Below are 14,588 nucleotides of genomic sequence, written 5' to 3'. Positions count from 1 at the left end.
TGTAGATCAGGCTGGCCTCGAACTCACAGAGGTCCACCTGCCTCTGCCTCCCGGGTCTTTGATTTTTCTTTCAAACTTGATGAACGCACTTTACATACACCCTGGTGACTGCCTATAGAAAATTACACTCAACCATCTTTTTCTTGCCAGAAGACACATACATTTTTGGACAGGGTTACACATGCAGACTAAAGTGGATATTAAAGGAAAGCCTTTTTTTCTGAGTGATGAACTCTAAGTTCTGAGGCAAAACTAGGTTATGGGTGAATAAAACTATTCTCCAGAGACTGTATGGCCTCAAACACAACTTCGAAATTCGGGTATTCCACATTTCTTTGTAGACATTTTAACATCTTTCGGGTGGGCAAGAAAATTCGTCTACAACCCCAACGATGTTAAAATTATCTACACAAGACACTTCAGAAAGCCACCGGAGGCAGATAATACCTAGCTTGCTTTCCTGCGGGTTCTATAAAGTTTCAAGTCCCACTTGTTCCCACAGAAAGCTTGAGTGTAGAATCTATTTCCGCAGAGACCGAGGCCCATTGCCATTTCTTGTCAAGGCCAAGAGTGCAGAACATTAAAGTACAGTCTAGGCTTTGTGTCCCCTGGACGTTTCCTAACCTTAAGAATTCTGCCACATAGGACGTGCACGCCATGTTCCAGCTCATTCCTGAGGCCCAGGAGCCTGATCTTTGTGCCACCATCGGTTCGGCTGTTTAATGCCTTCTGTCACCCAATAGTATTCTGCGGTGTTAAACACCGAGCTCCACACTTTCCTCCACAGCCCATTGGGGTGACGTGCGGAGTGGAATAACACCATCAACCTTGGTCTCATTGCCCCAAATGCGGACCGGGTAGCATATACTCCACAGGCTGGCGTAGGGAAGGGCCCGGCGTCCTCTCCCGAGGTCCTCAGATTGAGAGCTGGTTTTAGAGTGTCTTGAACTAACGGGTCTGCACCTATCTGCTCTGGGACTACCGCAGCCCCAAACCATCGCTGGTCCGCTGGTTCGGTCACCATAGCTAAAGTCAGAATAAACATCTTGGTTTTCGCGTGCGCACGGCACTTGCGATGGGAGCGAGGAAGACACCAGCAAAGTCCACAGTCGCCTCCCGCGAAGATTTCGAACAAACTTCTGGAAGTCAGACGATATGCGCATGCGCATTTATGGAGCTGGTTTCCCGGAGCTTGAAGAAGCCGAGCGGGAGGGGCGGGGGCCGCGGGAAAGAACCGGAAGTTGTACTGAACCTTCACCTCCGCTCGGCACTGAAGGAAACGCAAGCTCCGCGAGAGAGGTTCCGACGTTGCCTGGGCTGGAGGAGACAGAATGGAGACCGCGACCGAAGGTCCGGGACTGGACCGCGGCCCGACGCTGACCTCGTCCTGGGATGCGGCGTGCGGGGCGCTGACCCAAAGCCTCCTTCTTACCCGGATTGGGCCAAGTGCCCAGGACTTGAACTTCGAGCAGCTGCTGGAGCCGTCAGCTCCGGGGTGCGGCGGGCTGGGGCCGGGTGACAGCCACGCTGCCGTGGAGTGGGGAGGAGGACGGGAGCCGAGCGAGGCCGCAGGACCGACCGGGGTGGGCTGAGGGAGCGGGGCCGGGAGGTGGGCGAGGCTGCGGGCAGGGGCTGCTTGATGGGCCGAGGCCTGGAAATGCCGATTAAGGATCCCGATTCAGGATCCCGGAGTCAGCGTGGACTCCGCCACAGGCTCCTGTTAGAATCCTCCTCGCCCCCACCCCGAAACCAGCCAACCTTCTATTCAGGGGCACAGGAGCAGGACAAGTCCAACCATAAAGAACCACGCACGGCAGCCTAGAGAAAGACACATCGTTGTTCTTTCGTTACACACTGTGAGCGCTTTTAATTGACTGCTAATGAATTAGAGATTTGAGTAGAATGGCCACGGTCTAGGGAAGGTGGAAGGGAATGCCCTGACGCCTCAAGCCATCGATCCTCATGAAGCCCCTGTGGGTGCTGGGGAAGGTTCTTGGCCCTCAGGGCAAGAGGAAGTGAGTTCGAAGAGGTGGGTTATGGGTCTACTCAGAAAAGATCTCTGTGTGATGTTTTATCGCTTTCCTTCTCAGGCCGGATCTGGTGAGTCTGAAGAGCAGCCTGAGCCCCCGAGATGAAAACCCCTGCTTCCTTTACCTGAAGTATGGGCCTAATGGAGGTGAAGAAATTCTTTCGGTTGGCATTCTGAGTTCAGCAAGAAACATGGAAGTATATGTAGGAGAGGAGTATTGTGGAACCAGTCGGGGCAAGAATGTCTGCACTGTCCTGGATGACAGGTTTGTGATTTGTCCAGGTGAAAGCGTTTATCTGAGTCAGTGTCTTTATTCTTGGCTCTTTCAGCATTTGTATATCTTCTAGCACTGACACCAGGAGTTAGGGGAGAGAAGTTAAAAACATAGCAATAGATCACTAAGCCTTCAAAATTAAAAAGACAGGGGCAGATGAGTGGGCTTATAAATATGCAAATTTAGGACAAATTAACTGGAAGTGAATTGGTAGGGTAGAGTTTTATTAGACTAAAGCCCTGGTAAGTATTCAGCCAGCTGTGGTGGCGCATGCCTTTAAGGCAGATCTCTGTGAGTTCGAGGCCAGCCTGGTCCACAAAGCGAGTTCTAGGACAGCCAGTGCTACACAGAGAAGTCCTCTCTTGAAAAAAAAAAAAGACAAACAAAAGAAAGTATTCTTGTGTCTCTTATTTAATTCAGTGGGGTCTGTTTTACAACAGTTAGGCATTCTGAAACACTGAGTATATTCCCTTCTAGAAAGCTCCTTCTAAATGGTGTATCAATCAACTGAAGACTGCTGTATCAGCATGCTCATTAACCTCTTACAGGATGGACCATTTCTGAGTTTTTTTCCCCTTGACTCTTTACAAGGTTCTGCCCAAATCTATCCTCAATGTAACCCAAACTCTGCGTCTCCTATTTATGTTGGAAACAATAGTCGTGTTTACGGAAGTCTTAAAAACACCATGGGCTCCTTTGTTTGGTTCTCTCACGAGCAGGCACGTGGGAGGCACAGCTCCTCCACGTGTTGCTGCCCAGTCAGGAACCTCAGACCCCCTCTGCCTGCCTGGGAAAAGGGAATCCCAGGACACCTTTGTTCTTAAGTATGTATGAATGCTTACAATCATTGGCTGTTAAAAATGAATTCTTTTATTTTAGTGAACGCGAAAAGATTCTTTTGTACAAAAAATACCTAAAATTGGAACCTCCCACCCATGCTTGTAAAATAAAGGTAAGTCATCACTAAATTTTAAGATTTAAAGTTAATTGGATTGTTTTAGTTCTATACATACTTATTTTCTCTTGGTTTGGCAGTACAGTTAGTCTGACCTGGTCCCTAGGTTTAGTTCAGAAATGCTTCGTTAGCTTGTAAAGGGATATTATTTTCTGAATATATACATTAAAATTATCTTTAAAGTGGGGTAGCTTATTAGTTATAGAATATGTTTTATTAATATAGTAGTACTATATTTGAAACCTTGTGAAACCCCGCTAAGAACATTTTAAAAATCTTTTTAAAAGACTACATAGTTCCACAAAAGGCTGAAGCAGAACTGACCGTGTATGTAAAGAATGAAGGAAAAGCTCAAAGAAGAGCCAGAAATTTCAAGGAATTTGGTCTGTTGTCTTCAGCCAGAAAAATATTCTTGAGATAAACATTAATGATGCTGTCAGTTCAGGAATAGGTACTGAGTTGGAATACTCGAGTCATGTTATAAAAACGAATTCAACTCTGTTGGCAATGATTGATTTGGCCGATGTCAGCTTTTTTAACTCTCTGGACCTACTTCATGAGAAAAATTAATGGTCCCTAGAAACCAAATTTTTGGAACTGTTTTATCTCCAAAATTATGTGCTTATTATCCCAGAAGACGGTAAGCCTCAGTTTTCAGACAAGAAAACAACAAATGACCTCTGTTGAAGAGTACAGTTCACAGAGCTGTTTATTCCAGTCAGTCTAAACAGAGTAAACGAATAGCTTATAAAGGCATTTAAATGGAGTGATTTAATTTATCTAGTGAATATGTATTAACTGTTGATAACAGATACTGCACTAGGCATTTAGGAGTATCAGTGGAAAATTGAAGTGCTGCAGGACGATGGTGTGCACGCCTTTAATCACCTTTAATTTCAGCAGAGGCAGGTGGATCTCTTTGAGTTTGGGGCCAACCTGGTCTACAGAGCTAGTTCCAGGACAGCCAGGCTACACAAAGAAACTCCCTTGAAAAACAAAACAAAATGGAGTGCCAGTCTCCATGTTGCTTATAATTTAGTGGAACAGGATCATCATATTTACTGATTATATATTATTTAGTATGATACACACACACACACACACAGAGAGAGAGAGAGAGAGACCCTGTCTAAAAAAACAAACAAAGATATACTGTAATCACTGATGAAAAAGCCTCTTGGGATTATACAACTTAAAGGAGACAGTAGGGACCAGTATGCTGTCACACACCTATAATACTAACACTCAAGAACATCACAAGTTCGAGGTCAGCCTGGTCTGTGTAGTGAGTTCCAGACCATCCAGTGCTGCCCACTGAGATTCTGTCTGAAGAAACTAAAAAATAAAAATACTTAGATAAAAGAAGGGAGGTACTAACGAGCATTTCCTTAACTGTTGAGGACTGTCACGCATTTGACTTAGAGTTTATAGAGTCTGGGGTTTTATTGATCTGTGTCTTTGTGACAAGAGTCTATGTGTCAAAAAAAAAAAAAGAGTCTATGTGTCTCTCAAAGTGAATGTATTTTGTAACTGTTCCATGGAAGCATGTGTTAGTATGAAGAGAACTTTCAATTAGGGAATCCCTCTGGCATGTTTGAAAGCTGTGTAAATGTTCCTAATTCAGAATTCTGAGCACTTACTCAGTGATATAGTGGCTATATTGACACACAAGCCTCTATGCAAAGTCATCTTACCATTTGCCCAGGATTGCACAGGTTGTGAAATAGCAGAACTCAGAATTTAAACTCAGGTGTGTCTGATTTAAAGCCCTTTCCTTTATACCACTTATCAAATGTATTTTGGTTCAGAAACATGCACAGCCTAAACTGTCAGAGTGATGGGAGTATGACTTAATGACCAGCACTGACCTAGCATGCATGTGTGAGACCCTGGTTACCATAACAAAAATGGAAAATCTATGGTGATAAAAGCCAGGGGAGCTGGGTTCCAAACTTGACTTACACCCCTGAGTATCCTTCACCCCATTAGAAACTCACCCTGAGCTCCACTTTACATACAACTACTAGCTATTACTTAATTAGCTCTGGCATTACAGCCCTTCATTTCTGAACTACAGAAGACTGAATTATGTTTAGGAATTAGGCAAATGCTATATGGCCATCTGGACAGTTTTATTTTGTATTAAATAATATTAAAGCCAACTGGGGAATGCTAGGATCAAGGGATTTTAGGTTTCTTTCTCTTGGTGATACAGAGGACTCAGACTCGGGGCCTTGAGCACGTCAGTCAAGTGCTGTATCAGTGCACTATCTGCCAGCCAGGTGTGGCTTAGTTTTAATTCCTTAAACTAAGTAAAGAAAGCTTTCATATTTTCTGTGGATCTTATGGCTAGGGAAGGATTTCTTTATTTAAATAGTTGGTGTTTGCCTCATGATGCATTTGAATTTATTTTCTAACTTTGACGACTATAAAGACACTTTAAATGCACTTGGAGTTAATTTTTAGACTCTTGAATGCCCTTTCTTGTTTTGGTAATACTAAGAAGTTACCTTAAGTGATGGCTGTTTTTAATACTACTGTTATTTCCTGGAATGTTTTTGTTTCATGATAGTTGCTGTCCTTCGGTGAAAAGCAGTGTGTGCTCATCAGTAAAGTTGTGGTGCACGTGAGACCAAGGTCAGCAAATCCTTCACCAAGCTCTTCTGCTCTAGGATCACGGATAGACCTCGACAATATCCAAACCATAATGGAGTCAATGGGATCAAAGTTATCTCCTGGAGCTCAGCAGCTGATGAATATGATTAGGTTTCAGCAACAGGCAAGTGGAAATTGATTTTATTAATTTTTAAAATGCTGGTTTGTTGGTTCAGTGGGTCAAAGGCTCACTTTATAAACCTAATGACCTGAGTTTGATGTTGTGGAATACTCCTTTTGTACGTTGTGAAGATTTCTCACTCGGATTGGTTTAATAAAAAGCCGACTAGCTGGTAGCTAGACAGGAAGTATAGGTGGGGCAGCCAGACACAGAGGAAGCTGGGAAGAAGGAGGGTGGAGTCAGAGAGAAGGTAATCAGTCAGAGGGAGAGTAAGCAAAACCGGCTGGAGAGGTAAATGTCGTGAGCCTTGGGGCAGCACATAGATTAATAGAAGTAGGTTAATTTAAGTTCTTACATTTTTTCGGTTTATATTATATTAATAATATTTTTTTATTCCATGAGTTTCACTCAAAGGAAATTATTAGATAAAAGATATACACTCAAGCATAGACACATATACATAAAAATAAACAAATCTAAAAGAAAATGATCAACTATTGTGGCTAGTCTTATATGTTACTGCCATAAGGAAGCCTTTAGTAGTGAAAACGTTATAGCTTGTAATTATATTTTGCTATCATAATAGTGTATATTTTAATATGTTCCTTATGAAAAGTTACAGTGAAATGATTGACAGAAGTTTAGGTTTATGTCCCAGCACTGCCACTTACTGTCTGGCTTCTGTGGGCAGGAACCTTTCACCTTGGTTTTCTCTCTAACATTGAACAGTAACAGCGTTCTTCATGGGGCAGCATTGATATCAGTGAGAGAGTACAGAGTGCCTGACTTCTAGCTCTCACTCCAAAGTTCAGCGTTCATTCTTTAATTTGCTTATTTTCCTTGCTCAGAATTGTCTTCCCATTGGAGATCAGCTTCAGTCAATGCTGGGGACCACAGGCCACAAGCATCTGATTGCACTGCAGTCCTCGCCTTCTTCAGGAGTCTTAGATAAAGCGTCCTCCACACCTTTTCCTTTTAGAACTGGATTGACACCTTCAGCCATCACGGAAAATTTAAAGGCTCTTATTGATAAAAGCACACAGCCACCTGGAAAAGGAAATACCACAAACCATGATGAGTGCCACCTTGTGCCACCACAAAACCATTCCCTTCTTGAAAGTGATCTTAAAACTGCAGTGTCTTCTTTCTTACCAAAGAAGGCAAGTGGCAACTCAAATGTGGCCAGCTCTGAGTTGCTGCCTTTTCTCCAGAATTTATGCAGTCAGGTCAACCATCTCCGCGTGGGACATAATGCCAAGTGGCAGGAGAACAGCTGCAAGCCCCGAGAGAGCACTGCTGGGGTTTCGTAAGTATTTTATTTAAAGCAAATACTGTTGAGACTTGGTAAGCGGGAGAGTCAGATGGAGGGAAACAGATTTGCCTCGGGTGCGCTACCTGGCAAGGCGTTTCCAGCTTTTCCAGTTCATCCTTGACGCACTCACTAGGAGTAGAGTAGGACGGACTGCACCAAAGGGAGAGCCTAGAACTGGTGTTGCACAGTCTCAGGCGTTTGTGGGAGATTATAGCCATCAACCAAGGGGTGCGTTAGAAGGCTGTGGGCATGAATCTGGAGGAACTGTGAGAATTTACAAGTTTTGGTGAGGTGTGCTATGCATGCCATTGTAACAAATTACCTTTGTAGCTTGCATTTGTTCCAGGCTACATTTATAGTCAAAGCCATAGTAGGATGGGAACTATTTGTAGTGTAGAAGCTCTTCTCCTCTGGCCTCAGCCCGTTCTCTGTGCAGCATCTGTTTGCTTAGGATGCCAAGTAGTATGTTCCTAATCCTCTTCATAGATACTGTTGGTCAAAATAGTGTTCTAGTCTGAAATACAGAACTCTGGTCATAGTTCAGATGAACCATTTTCCTCTACTATTTAATCTTAATTTAAAGTTTACATCTGAAAATGGTGCTTAGATTAGTTTGGAAGAAAATAATCCCCAACCACCAACATGATTACATCAGCACTTAGTATAAGTTCTACTGACAATAGCAGAATAGTTTTATTCATGTTTGTGAAAGAGTCACAGAAATAGATTGTATCAGGTCATAAAAAAGCCTTGTCAAATTTAAGAGGACTGAAATCAGAGAGAGCATTTTCTCATCCCATTCAGAAAGATAAATCATTTAACAGTAATGGAAAGACAATAGGAAAATGTCCAAAGACTTGATGATTAAACAACGCAGTTTATCTGATTGAAGAAGTCTGGGGTTTGGAGAATTGGCTCAGTTGGTGAAGTGCGTGCTGTGCAAGCATGAGGGCCTGAGTTTCAAGCCTCGTGTTTTAAACACAGAAGCCTGAGTGTGTGGTGTCCACCTGTAATCCTGTTATCCTGTGCTGGGGAGACCCAGACAGGAGGACCCCTGAGGATTGCTGGCTAGCTAGTCTCACTAAATCAGTGAGCTTTAGGTTCCCTGAGAGACTGTCTCAGCAAATAGAGTGACAGCCTCCTGCCCTATAAGCTCATGTATACATACACATATGCATCCACATGAACATGTGTACAACATACACATCACACACAAAAGAAGTCTCAACAAATATTTTTAAAATATATAAAGCCAAGTAAAAATGCAGAGATAAGTTTGTGGGCTGTATCTAAAAAGTGAAGGCAAGGGTTTGTAGCATCATCTGTTGCCTTAGTAAAGATGGCTGTGAGGACAGTGGCACAAAGGTACTACCCCAAAACTGACCTAAGGGCTGGAGAGATGGCTCAGCAGTTAAGAACATTTGTTGGTTTGATTCTCAGCACCCGCATGGCTTACAACCACCTGTAACTCTAGCCCCCGTAGTTCCCGTGCCCTCTCCTGACCTCTGCGGCCACTAGGCACACACATGGCACATAGATATACATACAAGCAAAACACTCATACACATAATTAAAAAATTTAAAAATTTAAGCAATGAAATAGATGGTTTGAATAGTTTTAAGCCATTAAAGACTGAATTCAAAGTCCAGTGGTAGCACAAACCTCCAGTGCTAGCGTTCAGAAAGCCAAAAGAGGATGTTCGAAAGCACAGGGAAACAATGGAGAAAACAGCGAAATAAAAAGGTGATTCTTTGAACATCGTGAAAGTTGATGAACTTCTAACAAGACTAGAGAATAAGGGAGAGGATACAAGCTGCCAGTGTGAGGTATAGTGGATTTCACTAAGAGCCTTGGTAGTCAGGGCATGTGGAAGTAACTTCATGCTCACAATTTTAATAACTTTTTAAAAGCCATAACCTACAGAACACACCACAAAATAGATAATGAAATGACCCTATAACTGCTAACACTACAGAATTTGTAATGGGAGGAGGGTGTTAAAGTTTGGATGTGGATGTGTCATTATCCCATCCACCTCCCCCATATTGAAGGCTTGATTTCTGCTTTATGGATTCCGTCATTGAGTCATGATTGGATCATGAGAGCACTGATGGAGTTGTACTTTGTTAGTGTTTGAAGATAATAAGAATGGAGCTTTGTTGGAGGAAGTAGGTCACTGGGGCATGACTTTGGAGAGTGTCTGATCCCAGGCCCCTCCCTAGTTCTCGTCTGTTTTCTGGCTGCCATGAGGTGAGCCCTTTGCTCTGGCACACACTCATCTCCCATAGTTTCTATCCACCCTGGGCCCACAGCAATGGGAAAGCAGGCTGTAAAACTCTGAAACCAGGAAGCAAGCAACCTGAAAATCTGAAAATATTCTCAGATACCATCACAGAGATGGAAAGCCAGCACAGAATGTTCATGGGGAAAAAATATACTGGCCTAGGTAGTTCTACCCGAGAATTCTGCCAAACATGTAGAGAACACCATTTTTTTCATAATCCAGAAAATCAAGGGAATAAAAAGACTTCTTATTTTCTGAAGCTACTGTTACCCTGGAACCCCAACTAGATGCTAAATAAGTACATAAAATATATGTAAATACATATTTAAAAATCTATAATTGTACATAGCTGACATAATAGGATCTGTGAACTGAAAATTATAAACTATTGATAGAAGAAATTTTGAGAAGGCTTAAGTCTAAAATAATGTAGAGACATGCCATGTCGATAGGTTTACTCAGCATAGTAAAGCAACAGTACTCCCCTAATTGATTCATGTGCTTGATGTTTAAAAAGAATAAGGCAAGAGAAATCATTTCATATTTCGGGATGTGGTAGAGCTGTAGCATCAGGCACTAGCAGGCAGTGGGACACTCAGGTGGATGGGACAGAAGCACAAAGGTGGCTTGGCAGCATTGCAGTTCAGTTGAGGAAGAGCAGTCTTAAAGGTGGTGCTAAGCCATTGTGATATCAACAGGTAAAAATAAACCTCACACCTATGAAAATAATAGGCCATACAGCAAAGAGTAAACTGAAACTCCTGGATTCTGAGGGAAAAATGCTTAGATACGTCATAAAAACATGATCAACAAACAAAAAATGATGTGTAGGCTCCAGCAAGATGTCAAACTTATGCCTGTGGAAGACCCTTGTAAGATGATTTAAATATAAACTGGAAGAAAATATTTCTGAATCACAAATTCAACAAGTGGCTTGTTCCTAACATACAAAGAAATCACATAATTCGGTGTTTAAAACTTAAAAATGCTCTCAAGCACATGGAGAACTAGATCTCTCACAGCTCACTGCTGGGATCATAAAATGGTACAGTCACCCAAACATTTGCCAATTGGATTACTACATGCACATTATCACATGACCTGATAGACATATTCCTCGGCTTTTAACCCAGAGAAATGAAATTTTATGACAATATAAAAATCAGTATACAATTGTTCTTGGATACTTTATTTGTTCTGCTTTGTTTTGTTTTGAGACAGGGTTTCTCTGTGTAACAGCCCTGGCTGTCCTGGAACTCACTCTGTAACCCTGGCTGGCCTTCAACTCACAGAAATCAGCTTTTCTCTGCCTCCTGAGTGCTGAGATTAAAGATGTGCACCACTACTGCCCAGGGGAAACTTCATTTATAATAGTTCTAAAATGGGAACACCGGGATATTTTGTAACAGGCAATTTAAGAACTGGTATTTCCATAGCGTGGAGTGGTAATCAGCAGTTAGACAAACAACAACCTGGATGGCTTTTGGGTGAATTATGATGAGGAACAACAGACCCATGCGGCCACGGCAGACGGTAGAGACATACTAGTAGGAGTTGGGAAAGGGATGACAGGTTGAGTATCTTTGTAGTCACAGGTTCTGCGTCTTGACTGGTGGTGTTGGGATGAACACTGTGCACAGATAAAATGGCACAGAGCTCTACATACATTGTGTATAAATATTAGTGTGCTGGTTTTGATTCTACTTCATAGTTAGGAAATAATAAAACCATATGTTAATGTAAGTATGAATAAGAAGGAAATTCTTTTAAGACTTTAGTGAAAATTATATTTTAATTTGTGAAAGGCTATATTAGCTTTTGATGACTACAATCTTCTATGTGTTACCTTATAACTTGTAACTAGTCAGAACACTGAAGGCAAAGCAAGTTAGTGTCTGAAATGCTTGTTTATATACTAAATCCGCTGTATTAGGGCATTTTAGGAGGAAAATTTACTGCTGCCAGTTCTGTGAATAATTAGAGCACAGGTTTTACTTCTCATGTACATTTGGAAAGTGCTGCTGTGTGTTCACACGAGCATAAAGATGAAAGAGTGAGATAACATCATTCTATTAGTATAAACATACTTTAGACTTTATTGAGTTCCCGGAGGAGAGAGCACAAGGTTTATAGGCCCCTCTGTGAGGTTCCCTGTTCTGGTGTTCACTGACTATAACAGCCCTTTCCTGAAGGTTTATAGTTGTTTTTTTTTTTCCAGATAGATTCTCATGTAGCCCAGTGTCTTGTTACTTTTATTGCCATGACAAACACCATGTCCAAGTTCAACTTACAAAAGAAAACACTTAATTTGGAAGCTTATGGTTCCAGAGGGTTAGAGGCTATGGCCATCATGGTGGGGAGCATGGCAGCAGGCAGGCATATCAGTGAAGCAGTAGCTGAGAGCTCACATCTGATTGAGAGCAAGCTAACTGAGAATGGTGTGGGCTTTTGAAACCTCAACACCCACACCCCCAGTGGCACATCTCCAACAAAGTCACACCTTCTAATCCTTCCCAAACAGTTCCACTAACTATGGACCAAACATTCAAGTATATGAACCTGCAGGGGTCATTCTCATTCAAACCACCACACCTAGGCAAGTCTCTGATTGACCACAGTTTGACCATGAACTTTGATTCTCATGGTTCATTTCCCAAGTGCTGAAATTACAGGTGTGTGTCACGCATTGTGTTGGTGTGTGCTTGAAGCATGTTCAGCATGTGGAAGCCAGAGGGCAGCATCAGGTGTTGTTCTCAGAAGCCATCCTCATTGTCTTTTGAGATAGGGTCTCTCACTGCAAACTAGACTGGCTAGTGAGTCGCTAAGATCCTTTTGTCTTTATTATGTACCTGGTTCTGGGATTTTAAGTTCACACTACCATGGCTGCCATGTGTATGTGAATTTATGTAGTACGTATTCATATATGAGGGTGTACATGCAAATGTGTGTAAAATATGGGTGGAAGGGAGTGGTCAGTTTGGGGTGTCTTTCTCAATCATGTCCTACCTTGGGTTTTGAGGCAGAATTCTTATGGTATCTGGAGCTCCCTGATTTGGCAAGGTTAGCTGGCCAGTCAGACATCATCTCTGCCTCCCCAGCATGAGGATTATAGGCACAGGCCATAGCACCAGGTTTCTTATGGAGTATGCTGAGGGTGTGAACTCAGGTCTTCACCCTTGAATCTCTTTCCAAACTGAGCCATTCCCTCAGCCCCAGCTTTCAATATTTTAATTTTAATTGTAATATTTAATTTGTATTGTAGAATCAAGGGTCTTCATGCTTGCAGGGCAGTTCTTGTAGACTGAGCTGTCTCCCTTAGCACCACACCTGATCTTAGGCAGTGCTAGGGATTAACCCAAGGCTTCTTACATGCTAGAAAGACCTCCAGCAGCACAGCCACAGCCTCGGCTTGGTCTTTGATTATCTTTGCTTTATATCGTTCTCAGGTGTCTAACTAGACAAAGCAGTTAGTAGGAGGGTGCTGTGCATTTGGCACAGCAGCCACTGTTGTGGGTTTTAGAGCTGGAATGTGCCATGGGGAGGGTAGCTGTAGAGACCACCATTGGCTAGCTCAGTTTGTTGCTTTTGTCATCATAAAGAGAAAATTGATAGACTTTACATTTTTATTTTTAGGATGGAAGAGCAGCCTGTTTGCTCCTACTTGGAAAAGGTTCTTTCTAAAAACATGGAGCTCATGGAAAAGAAGCTTATGGACCACATTGATGAGAGGATCTGTCAGCTCCAGGAGCACATAGATGCAAAAATGGCTTTGTTAGTGGACTTGCTGCGAAACCCCAACTCCCCACCCCCAGGGATACCTCTAAGACACTATGACTCCAGAGAAAGACTTTCCAATGGAGAGAGATAAGCTATCGACATACCCAATTATTGCAGATATTTATTACATATTTATTACAAAGCCCAAATCCAAAAAGGTTATAAAAATCAAGTCTTTAATGTCCTTTGAAGGACTGTTGTCTTACATGGTGACCTCAGTGCTCTTTTTAGTGCACTTGTTACTGTAGACCCGGGTCTGCACCATCAGCTACCCTGATGCAGTCGTAAGTTATTTTGCTCGCTATATTTTTCACTCTTACAGAAATGTATACTTGTATTGCTCGAGTTTTTAGGATATGTAAAGACTTCTAATGCAATTCATTGGTTTGTATTGTATATGACATACGTTTGAAGTGGATTTTTTTATTTATACAGATACCTGTGAAATATAGACTCAGGAGTATGAAAAGTAATGCTATGATTTTTTTTTTTCCTAATTTTCAGAAAGTTGGATTGCTGGGCTCTTTCCTTCGGATTACCAGTTTACACTGATGCTGTGTATCTGAGATGACTGTGTGCGGTGTTGGGGTAGTTTACACTGATGCTGTGTATCTGAGATGACTGTGTGCGGTGTTGGGGCAGTCTGGGGTAGTTTACACTGAGGCTGTGTATCTGAGATGACTGTGTGCAGTGTTGGGGCAGTCTGGGGTAGTTTACACTGAGGCTGTGTATCTGAGATGACTGTGTGTGGTGTTGGGGTAGTTTACACTGAGGCTGTGTATCTGAGATGACTGTGTGCGGTGTTGGGGTAGTTTACACTGAGGCTGTGTATCTGAGATGACTGTGTGCGGTGTTGGGGTAGTTTACACTGATGCTGTGTATCTGAGATGACTGTGTGTGGTGTTGGGGCAGTCTGGGCTAGTTTACACTGATGCTGTGTATCTGAGATGACTGTGTGCAGTGTTGGGGTAGTTTACACTGAGGCTGTGTATCTGAGATGACTGTGTGCGGTGTTGGGGCAGTCTGGGGTAGTTTACACTGATGCTGTGTATCTGAGATGACTGTGTGCTGTGTTGGGGTAGTTTACACTGATGCTGTGTATCTGAGATGACTGTGTGCGGTGTTGGGGCAGTCTGGGGTAGTTTACACTGAGGCTGTGTATCTGAGATGACTGTGTGCG

General features: G+C 42.6%; 1 protein-coding gene across 1 annotated transcript; it reads left to right on the top strand.

Moving 5' to 3' along the window:
- The first annotated feature begins 1,280 nt into the window (after positions 1-1,280).
- C5H10orf88 (chromosome 5 C10orf88 homolog) lies at positions 1,281-13,881 on the top strand. The gene is made up of 6 exons (XM_075972530.1): positions 1,281-1,495; positions 2,091-2,294; positions 3,183-3,255; positions 5,831-6,037; positions 6,883-7,340; positions 13,265-13,881. The coding sequence occupies exons 1-6, from the start codon at positions 1,332-1,334 to the stop codon at positions 13,497-13,499; spliced, it is 1,341 nt and encodes a 446-aa protein (XP_075828645.1). The 5' UTR covers positions 1,281-1,331; the 3' UTR covers positions 13,500-13,881.
- Positions 13,882-14,588: the final 707 nt, after the last annotated feature.

Source organism: Microtus pennsylvanicus, chromosome 5 (assembly GCF_037038515.1).
Source record: "Microtus pennsylvanicus isolate mMicPen1 chromosome 5, mMicPen1.hap1, whole genome shotgun sequence".
Lineage (NCBI taxonomy): Eukaryota > Metazoa > Chordata > Mammalia > Rodentia > Cricetidae > Microtus > Microtus pennsylvanicus.
This window is presented reverse-complemented; position numbering and strand designations above follow the sequence as displayed.